This window comes from Neophocaena asiaeorientalis, unplaced genomic scaffold (assembly GCF_003031525.2).
Source record: "Neophocaena asiaeorientalis asiaeorientalis breed wild unplaced genomic scaffold, Neophocaena_asiaeorientalis_V1.1 scaffold31, whole genome shotgun sequence".
NCBI classification, from domain to species: Eukaryota; Metazoa; Chordata; class Mammalia; order Artiodactyla; family Phocoenidae; genus Neophocaena; species Neophocaena asiaeorientalis.
In genome coordinates, this window is record NW_020175320.1 from 1431485 (window position 1) to 1457192 (window position 25708).

The following is a 25708-nucleotide window of genomic DNA, read 5'->3' on the forward strand; positions in this document are numbered from 1 at the left end:
TATGTTTCAAATTCTTTATTATACATCATGGTTGCACAATTTGAGGCTGGTTAAATACAATTGTTTTTCAATTTTTCTTTGAATATTTTCCAGATTACTACATGCAAGTGACCATGAAAATATTTGGCATTTTAAAATTTTGAAACTCTGAACAGGCACTTACATGAAGGAAAACATTACCATTCACAGATATCCACATTTAAAATAGATGCTCCAGCACATGGTACCTGGAACCTTTTGCCAGTTAAGAAGTTGGTTACTGACCATTTTTCAAAGTGCCATAGTAGTAAAACAGGCTTAAAGAAATGTAATTTGGGTTACTTAGCTTACCCATAAAGTAAGGTTAACTGACAAGACTTGCACTGAAGTGTATAAAAAAATATTGGTACAAAAACCAATGAACCGTAAGTGAAAGTAGTTTCACACAACAGGCTTCATTTTAGTTCCTACACCCCACATTTAGTGTATTTGCGATCAGACCCCATGCATAGCATAAAAACAGATGACTGCAACCTTCTTTTTCAGAGGCTTTGAACAATACTTGAATTTAATATTAAAAAAATTTAAACAGAGTGGATTAATTAGTTTAAATTTGAGTCTGAACTAGTCAACTTTCCAATTTAACAAACATGAAATTGTCGAGATTTGGGTAACTACATACTTCACCAGTTCTCCTGAGTCCCCCATCCTCAAATTTTCCCCTGAAAAAGGAAGAGAATATTTGCAAGAAAATTATATTTGCATATATGTGCTAAAAAGATTCCTTAAATCAAAAAAAATTTTTTTCAAAGTATTTATGGAAAAATTATATAGTTTTAACAAACTAAAATGCCAACATAGAGTCAACTCCACATTGCAGAAAACATACCGTGGTACCTATCTGATAGTAGTAGCAAAATGGTTACTTAATATGGTACCCCCCCCAAAAAAAAGCTGCAATGACATGCCACATAATCTCTTATGGAAAAAAATTTAATATTCACACCACAGAAGACTTCAAAGAGAACAAAATTCAGGAAGCCATGAAATGGTAGACTCAGAGGCACCTACAGCGAAACACTCATATGCATTTCTCAAACACGTATGGAAAAACAAAAATGTAGTTTTCAAAAATATTGAGATGCCATGTTTTAAATCTTTGCAGGATTAAGGGCCACTCAGGTTTTTCTAATTTTATTTGAACACAAAATGTTTAATTTTTTGCATGTAGAGAATAAGAGGTGATCATTAGCATGAAAAAGAATAAAAGAATTTGTAATCAACATTATGCAGAAAGAAAGCAAAATTACAAATACCAACCTACTCACATGAAAATCTTTAATGTTTATGCTGATGTACAGCTGAGTGCTTATCATTAAATGAAAGTGTGTGGTTAAAAAAACAACAACACGGCAGTTTAAGAAAGTTCCAGTGTTTCAAAGAAAGCACTTTTTAAATGTATATACATGAAGAACATTTAGTTATGTCATAAAATAAACTCAGCACTGTAAGATAAAGGAAGACTATCATAAATGGGGTTTTGGCCTTTTCCCCGCCCTACACGCTGCGACCATCTTTAACCTGCCGAACTTCCAATCTCAACAGATATAGTTTTTTTCTTTTTTTTCTCCTATTCAGTTCACATTTCAGGCTGCTCAGCAGATGCCTGCGATTCTGGCGATTCAAATCGCTGGTGAAAGTTTGTTCTCTGTTTCCTCAGTTTTTCAGGAGCTTTTCTCCACAAAATTATCTCCTAGAAGACAAATGCAAGACAACAAATTAATGTCCTCATATTATTCCTTATATTTTCACCATAGAAATAATGCCACTTCAATTTTAACCATAACAAAACTAACTTCTTCCCTACAAAAGCCCTCCTCTTTCCTTATTGACTCACCTTCTTCCAATTCTAATATTGGGCCTCCCCTGCTGGCAACTCTGCTCCCCCCCCACCAACACCCATGCATGCCACCACCATGAATCCAATCTGGCACAAAGTTCTAGCTATTACTGCTTTAAAGAATTCCTAAAATCTACCTTTTGTTTGTTGTTCCACTGCCCTTATCCAAATTCAAGCCCTTGTCACTTCAACCTTAGATACTAAAACAGCTTCCTGGTAGATGGCTCTCCTTCCTTGCCTGATACCCCTTTCTAAGCTATCCTTCCTATCACTTCCAGATTAGTCTAAAACATTGCTTGGATGACTCTTCCAATAGTTCTCAGTTCCTCCAGGATAAATCTCCAACCCGGCATTCAAGCCCTCCATAACATTTATCCAATTTATCAATACATCACTCTCTTCCCTACCTAGACCCCAGTACCCCACCAGCCAAACTGGGTTACTCTCTGCATCTAACGCACTTCAAATTAAACTTTCCCTCCATCTTCCCCTTTATATTCTTCAAATCCCTCTTCCTCTGCCTAAGTCTTACCCTAACCAATACATCCTGAGATCCCTTCTCTTCTAAATTCTTAAAATTACTTGCTTCATAAAGTCATGGCACGCTGTTTGTTTTTTAACCAACATAGCAGAATTTAAACATCCAAATGAATGCCCGTGGGAAGCATATACTTACTCAATAGGGCCACAATATGTAATTGATTTGGAAATTTTAAATTTCATATAATCTAATTTGAAATTATAAATCACCTATGTTTAATTATACAGCATTATGGCAGCATTAGCAGAGTAACTTTTCTCTCTTCCAAATTACTGTCAAACTATTACTTAAGTTTTCTGTTAATTATACAGTCTCTCTCCACATATCGGCAATGTGAGGGCCTTGAGGACAAACCATGTTTAAAAAGGTAGCTTTTGTATTCATCAACAGTACTCAACGCAGAATAATCTTTTTTTTTTCCAGAATAATTTCTAATTTAGTTTTGAACACTCAGCTGACATTCAAATATTTATTAATCTGATTCCGAATACAGAAGACCATTCTAATCACAATCTTTTATTCAAAATTCACCAAAGGCTTTTAACTGATTTTCAAATGAGAACAAGTTTTATGATAAACATCTCATATTTAAAAAGTATTAGGGGGCTTCCTTGGTGGCACAGTGGTTGAGAGTCTGCCTGCCGATGCAGGAGACGCGGGTTCGTGCCCCGGTCCAGGAAGATCCCACATGCCACAGAGCGGCTGGGCCCGTGAGCCATGGCCGCTGAGCCTGCACGTCCGGAGCCTGTGCTCCGCAACGGGAGAGGCCACAACAGTGAGAGGCCCGCGTACCGCAAAAAAAAAAAGAAAGGATTAGGGACTTCCCTGGTGGCACAGTGGTTAAGAATACACCTGCCAATGCAGGGGACATGGGATCAATCCTTGGTCCGGGAAGATACCACATGCCACGGAGCAACTAAGCCCGTGAACCACAACTACTGAGCCTGTGCTCTAGAGCCCGCGAGCCGCAACATGCCTGGAGCCCATACGCCTAGAGCCCGTGCTCCGCAACAAGAGAAGCCACTGCAATGAGAAGCCCGCGCAACACAACGAAGAGTAGCCCCCGCTTGCCACAACTAGAGAAAGTCCGCACACAGCAACAAAGACCCAACGCAGCCATAAATTTTAAAAAAAAGTATTAGATTTGGGTCATCTCAAAAACATTTATAAGAAGATTGTTTAATTATGGAAAAATGGAAACCCCCAAATCCATCAAGTTGATGCAGTCATTAAAAGTGATAAAGGAAATCTTTGTCGTTAAAGGAAAGCTATTCAAGATACTATTGACTGAAAAAACAAATTAAAGAACAATATGCATAATAATCATCTAAAAGCACATATACCAATTTGTCTAGAAAACTAATCACAATGGTGGCGGAATTTTTGTTGACCTTTTACTTCATTCTGTTTTTTATTGTCTGATTTTTTTTTTTTAACAAGTAGCAGGTATTGTTTTTATAAAAAACAAAGGTTTCAAGAGAAAAATAAAAGCCTTGCCAGGGACCTCCCTGGTGGTCCAGTGGTTAAGACTCGTCACTTCCACTGCAGGGGCCGCGGTTCGATCCTTGGCAGGGGAACTAAGATGCCGTGTGCCACAAAATTAAATTTAAAAAAACAAAACAAAACAAAAGCCCTGCCAAATTATAGCCCATTCTGGAGTCCTGCAGAATGACCAGGAAGAGATGGATTACAACATAGTTCCATTCATGCTTACTTCTATAACATACTGTCAGTGTTTTCACTTACTTAGAAACCCCCACTTGCTCAGTACAATAAAGCTTAGAAAAGTGGCTGCTTTCCAGGTGTTTTTGGAATTGCCACAGAACAAAATAACATCTGGGTGGCACCATACCTGCTGCTTGAAGTACCTCCTGTCTTCCTCATCAACAAGGACTAGATTCAAAAAGTACCTTACTGAAAATTTTTTGTTCACATCTCTCATTGTTGGAGTTGGGTCATAGCCTGCTAAAAACAGTCTTATTGGAATTGATTCACCTGAAAGAAAAGCAATTTCCATTTAATTCTAAAGGATGATTAAATATATCAATAGTTACATAACACCTAAAACTAAGCATCATAGAGAAGACATTAATGCTTCAGTTCCTCACAAGACAGCAGCATAACAAAAGCTTTAGACAAGGGTTTCTCAGCCTTGACACTATTGACATTTTAGGCCCGATAATTCTTTGTCATGGATAAGGTCCTATGCACTGTATGAAGTTCAGCAGCATTCCTGGCCTCTACCCACAAGATGCCAGTAGCAGTCCCCAAATATGATAACCAAAAATGTCTCCAGGCATTGTGAAATGTCCCCTGGGGAGGGGGGACCAAAACTGCCCCTAGATGAGAACCACTGCTCTAGAGCCAAAATGCCTGGATTTGAATCCCAACTCCAGCCAAGTCACTTAACCATCTGTTTCATCTGTACCATAATTTCTAATCATGTATATAAATTCTTGAATACTTATTACTAATTCACCCAAAGCAACAAACATGTTCAGAATGATGACATTCCTTCATTAGCAATGAAGCAATAGCAAAAAGATTGCTATTCAGATTCTCATGGCTTCTTTTTTTCTAAGAATAATTATTTGCATATTCTGCTTTGAATCCTTTTTATGTAATACTTTTCTTATGTATATCTATTTCCTTAAAGATGTACAACCCATCACTTTACATGAAAATTTGTGGCTGCTGGAATTTTACAAAGTTATGTTGCATAACACAAGAGTACACACACAAGAGTCCTGGAGTCAGAAACCCCTGGACTCAAACTCCAACTGTGCAATGACTAGCTATTGAAGGAAACCAGAATATGTCACCGAAAAATATTCCTCTTTGACATACAGATTATTTTGAGCTGAAGGCAATTAAGCAGCAGCAAAATCAGAAAAGAATCCCCTGTTCTGCCTAAAGGCAGGATATAAATTCTCCTTTTACTGAAGACAGCCTCTTTTCAGGCCCGGGATGGTACCAGAGGAATATGCAAACAAGCCTACTCCATTGGTTTTCTCCCACATATTTACCTGCCCGTAGTTTGCCGCCCTGGGAAGCCTAAACTGCTCTCCTTTGCCCAGTCATTTCTCTCCAAATTTATTGTTCTTTTGAAGATGCTATATAAGCTGAAATTCTAAGTCACAGCTTTGAGTTACTTTTTTGTTGAGGTTTCTCCTGGGTGATGTGTACTGCATGCATTAATCAACTGTTTTTCTCTTATTAATCTTTTTGTTAAAGAATTCCAGCTGAAAATCTAAGACAGGTAGAGGGAAAGTTCTGCCTCCCCTACAGTATATCACCTTTAACAAGTTTTTTACCTCTACATCTCAGTTTCATGTATAAAATAAGGGCTACCACTACCTAACTCAAAGTGTGGTAGGGAACTTGACAGCGCCTGAGAATACAATGCCTCATCTATAGTTGGTACTCAGTAAATGGTAACTACTCTTTGAAGTAATTACTAACAGAGTAAGAAAAACCCAAAGACATAAATTTAAAATGATAAATACTGGCTTCATTGTCTTAGACACTGAAAATTATCTACTAAGGGAACTGCTTATTTTCTTGAGGGCTATATAAGAACTCCAAAATCCCACAGAAATGAATACTCAATTATACTGCACCTTATGTTCAGCGTGAGTAAAAAAGATTTACAGAGAGAAACTACTGTAACAAAAGATAATTAAAATATTATAAATTCAGAACTAGGGAAGAGATATCCATAAATGTCTCTTCTAAATTCTAAATTTAAACTGAGTAAAAAATTAAACCTTATTTCAAACTAGAAAGTACTACTATAGTCTTCTCAGCATTTATACAAAGATGATCTTAAAAATCATTGTAAGAATCATTTTAAGAATTCACAGATATATTCACACTGAATAAATACTTTCAAACTAATCTGCCATGAACAGTGCTATCTGCACTACCTGTAACTTAAAAGTAAATGAAAAGTGTATTACCTTTTACTGGTGCACCATCCATTATTTCATATTTAGCGATTGTTTCTGTTTCTGTTGTGGTACTGGGTCCTAGTGCAATAATGTAAATGATATTAATTTAAATACTGCTAGAATATGATCTCCAGACTTATACCTTCTTCCTATTTTCTGACTACATTATTTTAGTACTAATTTACTTTCCCCTTTTGTGAAAATGTTGATCATTCTTTTCTATTTCTTGATCTACACTTACTTACCACCCAACTGAAGGTCTCACTCCCTTCCTCCCAAAGGTAATTCAGTAGACTCTTGAAAAACTGCAGGGGCTGGGGCGCTTGACCGTACACACAGGAAAACGTGTGTATAATTTATAGTCCATTCTCTGTATCCTCCACTCCTCCCTATCCACGGTTCCTCCCTATCTGTGGATTCAACCAACTGCAGATCATGTAGTAGTGTAATATTTACTACTGAAAAAAATCCGCTATAAGTAGACCCATGCAGTTCAAACCTCATGTTATTCAAGGGTCAACTGTATACAGTTCAGAAATAATCTTCACAGACTTCCTTCTATCATTTCTAATATCTGCTAAAATAGAAACTATCAATGCACAGCAGTGCACTGACATGCTAGTTTTCTCTGCAACACCCAAAATGTTTTCTCGTTAACTTTAACATAGACAAAACATCAAAGTGAATACCTGACATACATACAGTTCTTTTAAACAGTCAATGATACAAGTTTAAAAGGTACACTAAAACATATAGTAATGATCCCAATGTTGTAAAATATATAATATGCAAAGGCTAAGGTCTGTTCTGGATTATGAGTACAAATTATTTTTTATTTAAAATTTTCCAGAACCGAACATAATTTTTATAACTAGAAAAAAATGTTTAAATAAACAATTTCTTTTTAAACAACAAATGGGAACCTGAAGTTTGGTCTTAATATCTTTAAATCACTTTAACTTTTTTTTTTTAAATATTTTTTTCCCCAGTCTGTAGCTTGTCTTTTTATTCTCTAAACCATAGACAGTTTTTTTTCTTTTTAAATTAATTAATTTTATTTTTGGCTGCCTTGGGTCTTCGTTGCTGTGCACAGGCCTTCTCTAATTGCGGCAAGCGGGGGCTACTCTTCATTGAGGTGCGCAAGCTTCTCATTGCTGTGGCTTCTCTTGTTGCGGAGTGCGGGCTCTAGGCGCACAGGCTTCAGTAGTTGTGGCACGGGCTTAGTTGCTCTGTGGCATGTGGAATCTTCCAGGACCAGGGCTCGAACCCACATCTGAGCATTGGCAGGTGGATTCTTAACCACTGTGCCACCAGGGAAGTCGCTAATCACTTTAACTTTTATTAGCAGGTGAAAAATGGAGATTAAGAAATTACAGATATTTAAAATCATGACTACCAATTATAAATTCTTAAAAAGTGTTGCCTAAAATTCTTTTTAGCAGAAAACCAGCAAAGTTAAAGGGAACAAACTAAATCTAAATATTAATTAAAATCAGGGAATTCCCTGATGGTCCAGTGGTTAGGACTTCGCACTTCCGCTGCAGGGGGCACAGGTTTGATCCCTGGTCAGAGAACTAAGATCTCACAAGCCACATGGCGTGGCCAAAAAAATAAACCAATAGAAGATTTGGGGGCAACTGGTCAGCTATCTGGAGAAAAGTAAAGTTGGATCCATAGCTGATCTCTTACATCAGGACAAATTGCAAATGAATTAAAAGTTTAATTAATTAATTTAATTTTAATTAATTAAAATTCATAAACTATAGTGTATTACTTTCGTAGAATCAAGCACAGAAAATTTTTAGAACCTCAGTGTAAAAAAGGCCTTTCTAACTGTGGTATAAAACCCAGAATCCATAAGAGTAAAAACTGATAAATCTGACTTACATAAACATCAAGAACTTCTAGATGGCAAAAACCACCATAAGCAAGACAAACTGGGGAAGTTTTGCTGCTCTTAATACAGAAAGAGGGGGACTTCCCTGGTGGTGCAGTGGTTGAGAATCCGCCTGTCAATGCAGAGGACATGGGTTCGATCCCTGGTCCAGGAAGATCCCACATGCCATGGAGCAACTAACCCTGTGCACCACAACTACTGAGCCTGCGCCCTAGAGCCCGTGAGCCACAACTACTGAGCCCACATGCTGCAACTACTGAAGCCCATGCGCCTACAGCCCGTGCTCCGCAACAAGAGAAGTCACCACAATGAAAAGCCTGTGCACCACAATGAAGAGTATTCCTCGCTCACCGCAACTAGAGAAAGCCTGCACACAGCAGCGAAGACCCAATGCAGCCAAAAAAAAAAAAAAAAAAAAAAAAAAACAGAAGAAAAAGGGATTGATTTTCCTAATATATAAAGAGTTTTATACATCAAAAGGAAAAGACTAATAATCCAATAGAGATGGGGCAAAGGATATGGATAGGTGGTTTACAGAAAAGAAATACAAATGGCTTTTATACACACATGAAAAGATGCTCACCCTCACTCAGATGAGAAAAATGAATTAAACTTTTCCCCCTACCCATGAGATCAGCTAAAAGTTTTATAACATCATGCTTATGAGAATACAAGGAGAAAGAGGTACCCTCCTACATTCATTGCTGGTAGTAATGCAAACTGGTACAGTCCATAAAGAGGAGAAACTGATAATATGAATCGAAATTACAAATGAATATACCCTTGGAAACAGCAATTCCACTTCTAAGATTTTATCTTGCACACAAACCAACACATATGTGAAATGATATTATTAACTAAAGCATTGTTTATAATAGCAAAAGACTAGAAACAACCTGTTATGTCCACCAATAGCTAGTACACCCATTGAATGGAATACTGTAAGAAAGATGAGGAAGTGTTCCACACATTGATATGTAAAGAACTCTAAAGTATGTATTGTATATAACCACTTAACTAAAAAAAGGGGGGGGTGTAATGTAGAGGCACTTGCAGGTATATGGATAAATACTTAAAGGATTTTAAAACTTATAAACATATCACCTATGAGTAGCTGGAGTACATAAACAGGACACTTTTTACTGTATAATCGTTCACACTTTATTTTTGAACCATGTGAATTTATCTATTCAAAAATTAATTTTTTTAAAAACATAAATGAGTAACTCACTGCCAGCAATATTAAGTATCAAAGTTAGTCTCCAAGGTGGATATTTATTTTAAGTTTAAACAATATTTTAAGATTTCAAAATTTCAACTAAAATGAATTTCAGTTCAAATACTCTTCAACTTACCAATTCCCGTGATCTCTTTTTTGATCAGTTGTAACTCCATATGTTGGATTTTTATTCTTACTAATAAGAAGTAAATTTTTCCAACAATCACATCCTTTAAATGATACCTTTGGGGAAAGAGTATTTGTCACTTACTAAATATCAGTTTACAAAACAAACAAAAAGAGTGAAATATGTCCTGAAAGGCTTTATTAGATATCTGTAGGATAATTACTATTTAAGAATACCATTCTGACCATTCATGTGTTTAATGTTCTTTTTTGAAAAAAGTACTATAAAAATAAGGAAGCAAAGTTTACTTGACCATCGATACACCTCAGAGGGAAGAATTAGCCTGATTAATTGTTGGTCCCTACGTAGAGGTTAACTTAGTTTCCAAAGAACTTAAGCATGGAAAATTAAGATTTTTATGCCTGAAAATTTTTATTTGGTGTATGAAGATGTTTTGAACATTAAAAACTCTACACATGGGTTTAGTGTCAGTATTACTCCAAGTGCTACAATAGTGCAGCTAACAAATCACCTGGCCACAAAGAGAGACTCCATAAATTGAGTTTGTTGCTGTAATACCTACTAATCAAAGACTTTTCCCAGGGACCTTGAAATAATATGGTAGCAAACCTAGGAATTCCTGTAATTCCCAGAGGGCTTTTTTTTTTTTAAAACTTCTCCCAGGTTTGGATCTCAAGAGTTGATTAATGCAATTATGTTAGTCTGAAAGGAGGCTTCCAGTGACAAGTTTTAGATCCTAAACTATCTAATAATTTTATCAACAATATAATTTAAGACCCTGAACGCGTATCACAATTTCAGTGATATAAACTGGGACATGACAAGTAATAAAAATCATGTAACAGAAGAGTGCACAGGAAGGGGACAAAAGAATGAACATCCATTTCTTCAACAATAAACTTTAGCGAAAAATAAATAAATAAAAGAGAAAACCTATAAATTAAAAGAGATTTAAGAATAAAAAAAAACAAATGTAGTGTGTTTGGATCCACTGGATTTGAGCAAGTCTTGTTTGGATACTGATTTGAACAAACCATATGGGGAAAAAACATTTATGAGTAAATTAGGGAAAAGTGAACACTGACTAAATATGTGACGAGGTTAAGAAATTATTAATATTTTTAGATATATACTTTGGTATATGTTTGAAATTTTCCATAATAAAGCTTTAAAAGGCATTAATAAATAAAATAAGTGCCCATTTCTGAAAATGCACAACATATATAAACATATATACCCCCTCCCATGGAAAGATATACATGAGAATTTAATAGTGGTTAAGTAGTAATGGTGAAAATATGTGGTATTTTTACTTCCTTTGACTTTTCTACATTGTCAATTTTTTTAATAATAAAAATGTATTGCTCATGTAGTCAGAAAAAGAACATTTTTGCTTATTTTTAAAGAGATGACCAGCTAAAATGATCTCAAGACAAGAAGATAAATTTTTTGAGACACAGGATTAGATGCCTTCTGAGATGGTGAGATCCTCTATAAAAAATGGTCAATTACCAGGAATAGAATAAGAAAGACATCTGCGCTGAGTGAGAAACAAAACTAAATTCCTAAAGTTTCTTTCAGCTCAGAGATTCTGTTGGTCTGTTAACATCAGATTAATGTTGATTCTATCCTTACCTTGACCAATTTACAAAGACATAAAAGGTTTACTTCTTAATTTTCCCTGAACATTTATGTTATCTGTTTGTGAAAGGTACTTACTTTGATTTATTATATTCAAATTCTATGTGTAGACAATCTTCAATGCCCACTTCCATCTTAATAGAATTGTTGACATCAGGATAGGTAGCAAGCTGGTGAACAATAAGATCATATTCTTTTACCAAGTCTGTCAGTCTTCTTACTATCGTCACTTTAAGGAAATACCTACAAAATTAATGGAGAGGACAAGTTAAATCTCCTGTGATATATCTCAGTGTTTTAAATAAGCAAACATTAACTGCAACTCTGCTTTCTCCTTGCTGGAACTCCTTAGGGATCAATTTACTCCATTTACTTCATGAAGAAGTTTTAATTTTTAAATAAATACCCCCACCATAGAAAAAATACAAAGTTCAATTTTAAGAATAGTGTACATACTTTTTAGATCAATTTGAAGCACCATCATCAAGCCTACTTGAGGACATCTCTCTAGATCACTGCTTTTTGTTTGTTTTTTCTTTTTCTCTAGATCACTTCTTAACCATACACTAAATGAGATTCACTGGGAAACTAATGGATTTAGAGAGTAATTCCATTTACAGGACAAATGAAGTACCTAAGAATGATTCATACAGGGAAGTGTATGACTAAAACTTCTCATAATAGGATTCTCTAAAACTACAGAAGGCTCTTACTACATCAGATGAGCATTAGCCAGAAAAAAACAAAATATCTGACAGAATTTTAAAAATCTTAAGCCTTCCAGTCCAAAATTATAATTAGAAGTTCTAATAAGACATTCAATAGTAGTCATTACTTTCTGGTTTTGATCTGTCTACAGTTTCTGATACACGTTCATACCTTAAACGGACATTGGCACCGATGTAAGATTCATATGGCTTTTCAACTTGCATAAATTCAAAATCATAACTTCTGCTCTGAGTCAGTTCTCCAGGTAAGGCTAGTTCTTTCACTAGGTTTACAAATTCGTGAGTATTACTCTTGTCATTGAAAAGTTCTAAGAAATTTTAAAAAGCAAAAAGACCAATTATATTTAGTACCCATCTCATTAAAACCCAAACTTCTACTTCCAAAGCAAATAATTTTTACAAAAAGAATTAGTTGGATTTGTCTCCACTTTAAATACTAGAGCTATGATCTGAATTCCATTATCTTTCTCACTATTATGCTCCACTTAGGCATAAAAAAATTCAAGCAGCATAGCAAAATGAAAATTTCTATTATAAAAAAATGAATTCATTCCTTTAATGCATTTAGGGTTTGCCCAGTATGAAGCTGTTTTAACAGACATATTTCCAGCAATTATTTGAACTTCCTCCCTTCTAGGCAAAAAATGTATTGTCTTGTTGTTTTGCTTTAGTTAGGCAAATATATTACCTTGATAAAACTATAATACGCAAAAGACTAAAATCAACAATCAGTTAATTACTATAATTTGCCCCTTAAATATAATCTCATCCAAAATAGACATGTAAATAAATATCCACCCATTCCAATTTTGATACTTTAAAAATGTACAGTAAAACTCAGAAAGCTAGGACCTATTTTCTTTTCTCTTTTCCGAATCTGTAATACCAAAAGATTTATACAGTTTAACTCCTACTAAATCAAGAATGTCTCTGAAATACACATATGGAAACATACACAAGTTGATCTAAGTCAAAAAGAAATTACATTTTTCCTTTTCACATGGAATTTTCTATTGACAAGTGAGTCTGGCTACAGGTACACACTAAGTTAGGAAGACAAATGGCGTGGGTAATTAGAGAGTGAAGGATGAAGGTGACACTGCTAATTGTGAATAAACCTGGTGAAAAATGTAGGCAGATGGAAATTTCAGTGAGTAAACTAATTTACTTGAATTATTTTTCAAGGCTGGTAGCTTACGTAACTCCTTTCACTTTTAGTAATTAAGTTTAATCACAAATAAAGGCAGGATTAGTCAAATATCATTTAATACAATTAAAAGAAACATGATTTAATGTTTATAAAATAAATCCTCTTTTATTACGCAAAATCAATTCCTTCTTTCCATAAAGCTAAGTGCCAAATCAAACTCTCTTCAAACTCAGTTATCAAAGAAAAAAAAAGTAATACTATTTTAAAACTCACCAATTTGACCTACAAATTCAATTCTAATTCCTTGGTGCTCTAGCCTCTTTCCAGATTGCTTAAAGGCTATGTTTACCTGCCAAAACATGAAATTGTAAGAGATGTTAACAATCCTTTGCGGGCCTACTAGCAGACTGCTTCCAGATGAATACAATGTATAAATATTTCAGGTATTCATTTCTGAAGTCTGAGACACCACCACATACCTAGATCCTACCTAGACCTTATAGCGCCAGAGAAGGTAAAACCTACTCATATACAATCAGTAATGAACCTCTTACTTATACGTACACTTAAAGCATCTTCTTTGTTAGTAAGGAATCCTTCTTTACAGCTGGAGAACTATAAAGACTCAATAAAAGGGAAAACTTTCAACTATCCAAATATGTTTTCAGGTCAAACAGTTAAAAAATTCTACAACAGCATTTTAATGTAAGGTTATTACTAATTCCAAGAACTGATCTTAAAGATCACTTTCAGCCTTTTATAACCAACAATATATTGTTATAATTCCTGATCTTAAAAGCAATGCTTATTGCCCTGAGTCTGCTACTCATCCTAAAAACAGAATGTCTAAAGATTTAAATTTTGAGTATGATTATCTTACATACTTTTCAAATTAAATATATAATCTAAAATCCCTAAATTCATATGTGCCAAATGAAAACCTTAATTTTATACATTTTAATTTGACAAAATATCTATAAAGTACATACATATTAAAAACAAAACTCGAAACATTTAAGGATTAGCTAACATACCAAAAAGCATACTTCCGGGTTAATTCTTTACTATAAAAAATATTGGTAGCATGACTCTTAAAAGCTTTTCTTTCAAAAGACAACAGAAATTAAGGACCAATAAAAACTGAAGTTCAGTTACTTCTGTCTGTAAACTACATAATTAAAACATTCATGCTTCTATATCTTCCATATATCTGTGACCAGGATGAGTTAGTTACTTGCCTTCCAAATTAATATCTCAGAAAAACAAGTAAATAATTAAACAAATTTGTAGTACATCATATGATGGAGTATAATTAAAGTATAAAAATAATAAGGTCAAAGAATATTTAATGATGTGGAAAGATGTGCATGGTATGTCACATGAAGGAAGCATGGTCAAACTGTATACAAGTATAATGCCAATTAAATTTTTTAAACTAAAGAAAAACTCTTAACAGGAGTTACTTCTGGAATGTTTGCTTATGGGTAATTTTGTTTCCTTCTCTGTAGCTTTTTTTGACAGACGGCAATTAAATTTAACTTTAAAAAGTATATGCTTCAGGAGTCCCAAGACAATTCAATGGGGAAAGAATATTCTTTTCAACAAATAATGCTGGAACAACTCAATCTCAACATACAAAAAAATGAAATTGGATCCCTACCTTGCACCATATACAAATATTAACTCAAAATGGATAAAAGACCTAAATGTAAGAGCTACAGTTACAAAACTCTTAGAAGAAAACATAGGTGTAAATCTTCTTTATCTTGGATAGGCAACTGTTTCTCAGATGACACCAAAAGCATGAGAAATGAAATTTTAAAAAAGATAAACTGGACATCATCAAATAGAAAATTTTAGTACTTCAAGACACCACCAAGAAAGTGAAAAGACAACTCACAGAAATAGAGAAAATATTTGCAAAACATAACTGACAAAAGACTTGTATCTAGAGTATATAAAGAACTCTTACAACTCAACAATCAAAAGACAAATAACCCAATTAAAAATGGTCAAAGGATATGTACAGACTTTTCTCCAAAAGAGTTATACAAACAGCAATAAGCACATGAAAAGATGCTCAATATTATTCATCGTTAGGGGAAATGCAAATCAAAACCATTATGACCACTTCTCACCCACTAAGATGGCAATAAAAAATACAGACAATAATAAGTATTGCCAAGAATGTGAAGAAACTGGAACCCTCATACATTGCTGAAGAGAATATAAAATGGTGCAGCTGCATTGGAAAAGCCTGGCAGTTCCCTTAAAAGTTAAACATTAAAAAAAAAAAAAAGTTAAACATAGAGTTAATGTATGACCCAGCAATTCCATTCCTAACTATACACCCCAGAGAAATGAAAACACACAGTCACACAAAAACTTAACACACAAATATACAGCAATATTCATAACAGTCAACAAATAGAAACCCAAATATCCTCAACTGAAATGTCCTCAACTGAAATGTCCTTCCGCCTGCCAATGATGAAGAAGTGTGGTACATCCATATACTACACAGATATATACTGAAATATTATTCCGCTATAGAAAAGAATGGTGTTTTGATACATGCTGCAACATGTATGAACCTTGAAAACATTATGCTACATGAAATGAAGCAGACACAAAAAGACAAATCTTATATGACCACTTATATGAAATAGAACAGGCCCAGAACAGGCAAATTTATAGGAAAAAAAGTAGACTAGAGGGACTTACTTCCCTGGTGGAGCAGTGGTTAAGAATCCGCCTGCCAATGCAGGAGACACCGGTTTGAGCCCTGGTCCAGGAAGATCCCACATGCACGCAGCAACCCTGTGTGCCACAACTACTGAGCCTGCACTCTAGAGCCCGTGAGCCACAACTACTGAGCCTACATGCCACAACTACTGAAGCCCATGTGCCTAGAGCCTGTGCACCACAAGAGAAGCCACCACACACACACAAAAAAAAGAAGCCACCACAATGAGAAGCCCACGCACCGCAACAGAGAGTAACCCCCCTTCGCCGCAACTACAGAAAGCCTGTGAGCAGCAACGAAGACCCAACGCAGCCAAAAATAAATAAATAAATAAACTTTTTTTTTTTAAAAAGTAGGCTAGAGGTATCCATGGACTGGGAGGAAAGGGAAAAGAGTAGTTATTGCTTGATGGTACAAAGTTTCTGTTTGGGGTGATGAACAAATTTTTAAAATAGTGGTGATGGGGGCTTCCCTGGTGGCACAGTGGTTGAGAATCCGCCTGCCAATGCAGGGGACATGGGTACGAGCCCTGGTCCAGGAAGATCCCACGTGCCGCGGAGCAACTAAGCCCATGTGCCACAACTACTGAGCCTGTGCTCTAGAGTCCAGGAGCCACAACTACTGAGCCCACGTGCTACAACTACTGAAGTGCTACAACTACTGAAGCCCGTGCGCCCTAAAGCCCTTGCTCTGCCACAAGAGAAGCCGCTGCAACAAGAAGGCCATGCACTGCATCGAAAAGGAGGCCCTGCTCCGCAACTAGAGAGCCCGAGCACAGCAACGAAGACCCAATACAGCCAAAAATAAATAAATAAATTTATTAAAAAAAAAATAATGGTGATGATTGCACAACACTGTGAATGTGATTAATGCCACTGAATTAGACACATAAAAATGGTTAATATGGTAAATTTTATTATATATATTTTTTACCAAAATTTTTTTAAAAAGGAATAAACCTTGAAGACATCATGCTGAGTAAAAGAAGCCAAACACAAAAGGCCACATATTTTATGATTCCATTTATATGAAATGTCCAGAATAGGCAAATCCACAGAGAAAGAAAGCACATTTACAGATTAGTGGATGCTAGGTGTCTTAGTCCATTCGGGCTGCTATGACGAAATACCATAGACTAGGTGGCTTAAAAACAACATAAATTTATTGCTTACACTTCTGGAGGCTGTGAAGTTCAAGATCAAAGCGCCAGGAGATTTGGTGTCCGGGGAGAGCTTGCTTTCTGGTTCACAGACGGCTGTCTTTTCACTATGTCCTCACATGTCAGAAGGTGCACGTGGGATTTCTCTGAGGACACTAATCCCATTCATGAGGGCTCTGCCCTCATGACCTAATCATCTCCTAACCACCCCCAGCCCCACCCCCCCAATATATCACACTGGGGATTAGGTTTCAACACATGAATCTTATAAGGACACAAACATTCAGTTTATGGCACCAAGGGAGTTAACCGCTAATGGTATGGTGTTTCTTCTGGGGTGATGAAAACATTATGGAATTAGATAGTGGTGACAGTTGCACAACTTTGCAAATATAGTAAAAACCTCTGAACTGTACACTTAAGTAGGGTGAATTTTATGGTATGTGAATTATAACTCAATAAAGCTATCTTTAAAAAAAGAAATGAAAAAAATAAAAAATGAAAGTATATGTCACAAATAAACCAATGGAACAGAACAGAGATGTTGAAACAGACTCATACAACCTCTGGCTGATGACAAAGGTGATGCTGCAGTGTAGTGGGGGAAAGGATGGCTTTTTAATAAATGTCCTGGGTTAATAAGATATCCATGTGGGGAACAAACAAACAAACAAACAAGTAGCCTTGACTCCTATATCACAAAGACAAAATCAATTCCAAAAAACTGAAGATCTAAATGTGAAATGTAAAATTGTTTTAAATTATAGGAAAAACAGGAGAACATCTTCATGCCCATATGGTAGGCAAAGATGTCTTAAACAGGATACAAAAAGCACTAACATTTGTAGAGTATTAAAATTAAGAACTCCTGTTCATCCAAAGATACCAGTAAGATAGTGAAAAATCCATCCAGAAAGATATTTATAATACATATGCAGTGGACTCTATATTGAGAAGCACGTATCAAGAACATACCAAGGGGATTCCCTGGTGGCGCAGTGGTTGAGAGTCCGCCTGCCGATGCAGGGGACACGGGTTCATGCCCCGGTCCGGGAAGATCCCACATGCCATGGAGCGGCTGGGCCCGTGAGCCATGGCCGCTGAGCCTGCGTGTCTGGAGCCTGTGCTCCGCAACAGGAGAGGCCACAACAGTGAGAGGCCCGCGTACCGCAAAAAAAAAAAAAAAAAAAAAAAAAAAAAAAAAAACCAAAAAAAAAAAAAATCCTACACACCAATAAGAAAAAAAGTCAACTGAGTATAAAAATGAGCCCAAAAAACTCCCCACCAAAACCCAAAGCCTTGAATAGGCATTTCACAAAGGACATCAAATAGCCAATAAATATATGAACAGTCACTCAACCTCATTAGATGTCAGGGAAATGGAAATGTACACATGTAGTGAGAAAATGAGAAGATAAGAGGACAAGCCATAAACTGGGAGAAAATATTTGCAGAAGCCACATCTGAGAAAGGGCTGTTTTCCAAAAAGGGCTGTTTCCCACTCTTAAAACTCAATAAGAAGAAAACAAACAACCCGAATGAAAATTAGACAAAAGATTTGAACAAGCACTTCACCAAAAAAGATATATATTTGAAGATAAACATATGAAAAGATGTTCAACACCATATTATTAGGGAACTGCAAATTAAAACAATGAGATACCACTACAAAACTATTAGAATGGGCAAAATCTAGAACACTGACATCATCAAATGCTAGCCAGAATGTGGTACAACAGGAACTCTCATTCATTGCTGAAAATGGTAGTGCTACTTTGGAAAATAGTTTGGCAGTTTCTTACAGAACCAACACTATTTCCTTTACTCGTTTGACATGTTCCATCCTTTTAATGATTTTGTCTGCTCTCTTTCAGGCCTCTTCTCTTTCTCCCCATCATTTTAAAGGGAGAGTAAAGTAGAAAAGCAAAAAATTTATTTCAAATATAACACTATGACATCAGTAAGTAAACTGGCAAAGGACCAGAACAGACGATGCAGTAAAATAGCTAATAAACCTAAGTTCAACCTATCTAGTAACCAAAGAAATGCTATCAAAGAATAATATCATTTTTGCCTATAGAAATAGCAAAGATTAAAAAGTGACCATATTCAGTACTACCCTGAGTGAAACAAGGCATTAAGTGAACATGTGATTTGATGCAAATTCTCCAGGTTAATATGTATTGATACCCTTCAAATATTCATGTCTTTTGGTCCAGCAACTCACTTCCAGGAATTCATTCTAAGGAAGTAATCTTATCCTACAGAAATTTGGAGAAAAACTTATGTACTAAAGTTTTATTACTAAAAACATGCCTGTATTACTAAAGATACGGTGATATACTACAAGCAGTCTGAAAAATACAGTAGAAACTATTTAAATATCCAATAATAGGGAAAAGTTATGCTTAATATATTATACATACATTAACTAATGCAGAGAGACTAGGAGGAAACACATTCAAATTTTAACAGTGAATTATTTCTATATGGTGGGAATATAGATAATTATTTTATTTCCCAAACTATCTACCATGTGTATGTATCACCTTAACAAGCAGGGGAGAGAAACTCTTAATATTTCAAAAATATTGAAAATAATTGAAAAATTATTTCAAATGTTTTATGACTTGATTTTATCTAGGATATTACTATTCTTCAGTATCACAAACTAATGAGTACTAATCATGTTCCGTAAGGTATAAGAATAATCTTATACATCACTTGGTAAGGAAAAGGAGGAAAAAGTTAAACCATAGAAGGTATCATAAATGTATCTGACCATGCATGGACACATTCCAAATGTACTTAAGCCCTCTACAGAGTATCAAGAAATGAGATCAACAGACACAATGACAGTAGTACAGACAGATAAGCTATAAAGAATGAGAAAGAAACTTTTAGAAAGGTATACTAGAGAATTATCCCCAATCTCCACAACTCAACTTTATGTTAAAGGAGAAACAAACTTTGAGTGGATCACAGCCCCACTGTAGAAGCTGTCTGAAGTTAAACAGATGCACATAGTCACAAACACACAAAATTTTGCACACAGTTTAATTTAGACTCTGCCCCTGTAACCCTTCCAGTTTAAGAATCTTTCCTGTAAATGTTCTATTGAATCAAGGATTTAACTGACCTGAAAAAAATTTTCCATCTCTAATAAAATCATTCAAATTTAGATACAGCACAAGCCATTTTCATGACTAATTCTAATACGCTACAACTAGGTAATTCTCCAAACAAAATATTTACCTTCCCTGAAACAGATTCTCCATCATAGAAAAGATAGTGTTTTTCTACTTTGCCATCCTCAGTTTTCATTTCTGCCATTTTCCTGGTTTCCCCATCATTAAGGACAACATCGATCTCACAAATGGGACCAAAAAATCCTCCAAGAAAACTCTGAAATAAAAGGAAAATGTTCATAATTATGTTTTGTCAGTCACTACATTTCTAAATTCAATTACCTATAACCTACAGTTAATCTATGAATTCACAAGGAAATAACAACTTATATCAAATACTACATCAAAACTCAAATTTCATACAATATGCATACAGTTAATGCTGTACTGTATGCTTAAAATTTTGCCGAGGATATATTTGTTATATGTTTTCTACCACAATAAAATTAAAAGACAAAAAAGAAAACAAATTTAAACACGCTATAATTTCAATCATTTTCACAGGTAACCACTATAAATAATCAAATAGTAACATATACCAAAGATCTAAAAGGACTACCCCAGTGGTCCAGTGGTTAAGACTCCCCGCTTCCACTACAGGGGATACAGGTTCAATCCGTGGTTGGGGAAGTTCCGCATGCATGCCGCGGGGCTAAAAAATTAATCCTAACATCTGGATTTGAAAGGTTACCTTTAGTAATACATCTATGAGGTTCTTTCATTATACTGCTATAATGAAACTCATACAATCCCAATTACTCATGAGTTATTACAATGTACTAGTTATGGTAAAATCTACTGCTATATAGGTCTGAACAGCATGTGTTACATTGTGTAAGCCCTTGGAATAAAACTGGCTCTAATGGAGGAAACTAATTAAATTTCTGCAAATTTTATGAATACCCAAAAGAAGTGAGCTAAAACTAGGCATGTTTGGTAAGACCAGCCCTCCCGCAGGAAGTTAGTATTGGTGCAGTAGCAAAATCTAGAGCAAGGAACTTGCGTTAAGGCTCAGTTCTGTCCTCAGGAGGACAGCAAACAAGCTAATGATCCTGCTAAGGCTATGTGGGTCATAGGATGATACTATGATCAAAGGAGATAGTGTTTTCCTAAATTCTGAGCTTGCTTCTTTGTTTTTTGGCAATGCCATGCAGCTTGTGGGATCTTAGTTATAGAACTCGGGCCCTCAGCAGTGAAAGCTCAGAGTCCTAACCACTGGACCGCCGGGGAATTCCCACTTCTTTATTTTTATTAATCCTTTATTAACAAAAGGATTATAATTTCATGAAATCAACTCAAAGGATTGCCAGATTAGTACTTATGACATACTCCAAAGACATAACCAGCAAATTTTCCTTTTGGCAAGATGTTTTAATCTTTCCTGGCAATATTATAAATGACAAACAATTTTAATTAGAAAACTATTCTGAACTTAGAATGAAAAACATCAATGATAGGGCATGTGCACTGTCCCTTCCTAGTTAGCTTTCATACCCCAAGTTTTAAATTCAAAACTTGCTCAAAATGGTATACATTCTCGTAACAGTTACAAATATAAGAATGTATAGCAGCTGAAAATCAGTTACTATTTATCAAGTATGTGCAAAGCACTGAACCAGCAAAGCAGGGTGGGGGGGGCTGCTGTGGGAGGAGCAATTATGAAAGGGTAGAACATGACAGTCCAAAATTCGGGTTATAAAATAGAAGCAGGAAAATAAAATTTAATTTTCTCATTCCCCCTTAATATTCTTAGAGCTGGTTGCAGGAAAATGAGATTTGAAAACTATAAAAATTGTTTTACAAATGAAAGGAAATATTATGGTAACTTTTCCCACATACATATACTTAACACATACAGCTGAACTGGGATTTGAAAGTTGATATTAAAAGATCAAATAATCAAAAATAAAATAAAATCAAAATTGCCACTAATTAAAATGGTATAAAACAGACTTAAAAGTCACATAAAACTTCACAATTAACTAACAACAATTAGTAATTGTAAACAATAAGTTTTATTTTGACACTATATGTAAAAATGTAAGTCTTAGGCCTTAAAAATATGTAAAAATTATGTGTTATCCTCTATTATTTTCTGTATGCATGAAGTATTTCATAACTAAAAATTAAAAATGGACTTACTTTTCAACACAATCAAAACACTAAGATTGGGAGAGATCAGAAGGAATAAAAAAAGCCTAGTGTAGCATATGCAGAAAAACAAAAGGTTGATGATAAACTACAGCACTTTAACACCGTTAAGTTAATGAGGCCATGAAAATTTAGCATTGGGTTAACATCCAGTTTTTTACACCAGGACACATCAAAAATGAACTAGTCTTGGTAAAAGCCTCCAGAAAATTGTGCATGTAGATAACAGAGAGAAAAATATCTGAGAAAAAAGTTTGTCTTGTTTTCCTTCTAGAAGGAGTTGAAAGAACGATTCTCTACCCAAAGTCTTCTAGAGTTTTTATTTCTAAAAAAAAAAAAGGAAGGGATTTCCCTGGCGGTCCAGTGGTTAGGACTCTGCGCTGTCACTGCTGAGGGCATGGGTTCAATCTCTGGTCAGGGAACTAAGATTCCACAAGCCGCATGGTGTGGCCAAATAAATAAATGAAGTTTTTATTTCAAGATGTGCATCTTCTGTATTTCAAACAAAAAGTCACAAAATTAAAATCTTCTTAAAATTATTCACAATCAAATTATAATACTTCTGATATATAAAGAGGAAAAAAATGGTCAGAATGGTGAAGACCAGAAGAAGGAAAAGGAATAAAAGCTGTAAAAAGGGTTAGGATATATTAACATATACTTCTGCTGAAATTACAGAAGGCAGTTTTGAAATCTTTTACGAGAAAAACTACCAAGTTCTTTTAGAAAAGATATCTTCAAGTGAGCATTCAAAATAGGGGATTTTCAGCAGCAATACTAGACAATATACAGGTTCAAATTCTTAGGTGGCCTTTAAATAACTAGAGGGCAATATATATGACTACTTAAATATTAGAGCAATTGTTCTCACAGTTTTCCAATCGTAGCGTAAACTACATATCACTGAATTTAGCTTAATTTAAGATTTTTCACATAATTTGTAAACCTAACACTGAGCATTACCATCTAGCAAAATTACACGTGTATATGTTAAAATACAAACGTTTTAGCCCTCACTAAAGAAATTTCACTACATCCAGTGGCTGTAAAGAAATGCAACTCAAGGTGAGGAAGAAGAGAGGCTCTCAAAATTTATTCACTTAGGGCATACACGAACAATGAAACAGCAAATTTTCATACATATATTATTACACTTGTACCCATTTCAGTGTTATAAAGCTTTACAATTGTGTTTGTTTCAAGAGTAACTTGAAAATAAAAACTGCTCTTGAACATAATTCAAAAGCTCATTAAAAGTAATAATTTTAAATGTAAGCAAAAGATAGGAGGGCCTTTTAAGTTTTCTTTGCAAATTATATTCAACTAAAGAAGCCTTCTTTAACTCCCTGACAAGGCAAGGTCCCCCAATACTTCCTTCTTATCACAACTGTAATTACTTGTTTCCACGTTAAACAAATAATTACACAAATAAATGTTTATCTCCCTCTGGATTGCAAGCTACAAGAGAGCAAGGGCTGTTTCAGTCTTGCTCAGGGCCCCTGGGAGCACCTAAGTATTGTAATTATTTGTTTAAAAAAAAGAGGAAAAGGTTCCAAGTTTAAGAATGAACATGTCTGTCCTCTCTTTTATAAATTAAAACAACTCGATTTCTGACTTTAAATGTATTTATTCAAAGTAACTTTTTTTTTTTTTTTTAAATAAACCTAGCTTGGTCTATAAGCCAAAAGTCTAAAGCAGTTTACGGAACCAGGTGAGCTTTGGGAAAGCAGGTACTATTAAGGAGAGCACACAGTAGGCGCTCAACATAAGCTTGCTAAGTGAACCGAGTAAATGAATACTACCATAAAATGAGCCAAGTGAGATCAAATCTAGAGAAGATCGCCAACACACACAAAGCTAAACGCCATCGCGCCCACGCTGGTGCTTCCCACTAACTGTGGTGAGAGTACTCAGATTTCCCTCCCTCCTCTGCTCCCTAGGCCATTTCAACATCCCAAAGCGGTAAGTTTCCAGAATGGCTTGGTGAGGGAAACGAGACCTAACGCTTAAAACAGCGCGCAAGAAACTACTGCCTTTTGCATTAAAAACGTCCTCCCCTCCAACGTCCTTCTCTTTTTCTCTCCCATTCTATAACTGTCAACATCAAGGCTGAACTGGGGTCAGGAAATCGCAGAATATCACCGTATGCAGGCTAAAAAAATCACGGAGTTTATCAAGCTCCCGATCAACACTGGAAGAGAGTGACCAAGTCCCCCCGAGTCCGGAACTGGGGGATTCTTGGGTCACCCCACCTGAAAGGAAGCGAGGCTGCCCGGGAGGAGCAGAGGGGCTGGCTACCTTGGAAGGGGAGGGGGAGGCGGGCCCCCGCAGAGGCGGGGTCCGAGTACCCAGCCAGGGCCCCCACAGCCGATCGAGGAACTCGGGCAGAGGCTCCGACATGGCCAGGAGAACGCGCCGCCACCCGCAGGTGCTCGGGCATCGCCGAGACCGGGAAAGGGCGGCGCAGCCCAATAGTCTCAGACCCCGCGGCGGCCAAACAGGCCTAACCCGGCCCCCCCGCCCTGCCCGCCTGCCCCCTCCAGCCGCTCCCCGCAGCCCCTCCCGCGACATCTGGCCCGCCGTTGGCCGTCCCGCCGCGCGCTCCGGGGCGAGGGCTGCAAGCGAGCGCGCTGGCCGCCGCGCACTCACCATTGTCATCGCCTCCGCCGCGTGCCCCACACTTCACTCCTCTTCCCTCAGGAGAACTCCCAGCCCCGGCTCCCTCCGCCCAGCGTCTTCGTCACGTGACGTCGGGCAGCTCGCCGCACGTGACCCCTCCCTTCCCTTCCTCCCCTTCGCCCAGCACTGGCCCCCTTCGCCCAGCACTGGCCCCCTTCGCCCAGCACTGGCCCTCTCCGGGCCTCTCGCCCCGCCCCACTGATCAGCCTAGCGCTCCGAGGAGAGGCCGTTTGGAGGCGGGGCCTCGTGCTCCACCCCACGGCGGAGGGGTGGGGTCACTGAGTGGCGTCAAGTGGGTGGGGCCAGGGCGGACGTAGCTTCCCCAGGTCCTCCGCGCCCTCTTGTCTGTCACGTGAGGGGCGGTTCGCTGACCGGCGGTTCGCTGACGGGCTTTTTGCCACACCCAGTTCCACTTCTAGTGGAAGTTTGAGCGTCTGGGAAAGAAGAAAGGAGGAAAGAAAAGGTTCGTGCGGGAGGCCATCTCTGCGGGTGGGTTACTAGGCCGAGGAGTTGAAGGGGCGCTGTTACCCGAGGCCCTGATTCGTTAGGCCTCGCAAGAGACGTGCTCTCTCAATTCGGGGATGAGGCATTCTGCCACCATTCTCGAACTCTACCCAACTTCCTTTCTTTCC

General features: G+C 36.8%; 1 protein-coding gene across 1 annotated transcript; it reads right to left on the bottom strand.

The window, feature by feature from the left end:
• On the bottom strand, window positions 1-25190 carry VPS26A (VPS26 retromer complex component A). The gene is made up of 9 exons (XM_024765568.1): window positions 25047-25190; window positions 20314-20463; window positions 13427-13502; window positions 12155-12311; window positions 11354-11518; window positions 9623-9729; window positions 6380-6448; window positions 4273-4415; window positions 1-1732 (listed from the first exon to the last, which is right to left on the bottom strand). The coding sequence occupies exons 1-9, from the start codon at window positions 25053-25055 to the stop codon at window positions 1619-1621; spliced, it is 990 nt and encodes a 329-aa protein (XP_024621336.1). The 5' UTR covers window positions 25056-25190; the 3' UTR covers window positions 1-1618.
• Between the last annotated feature and the right edge of the window lie 518 nt (window positions 25191-25708).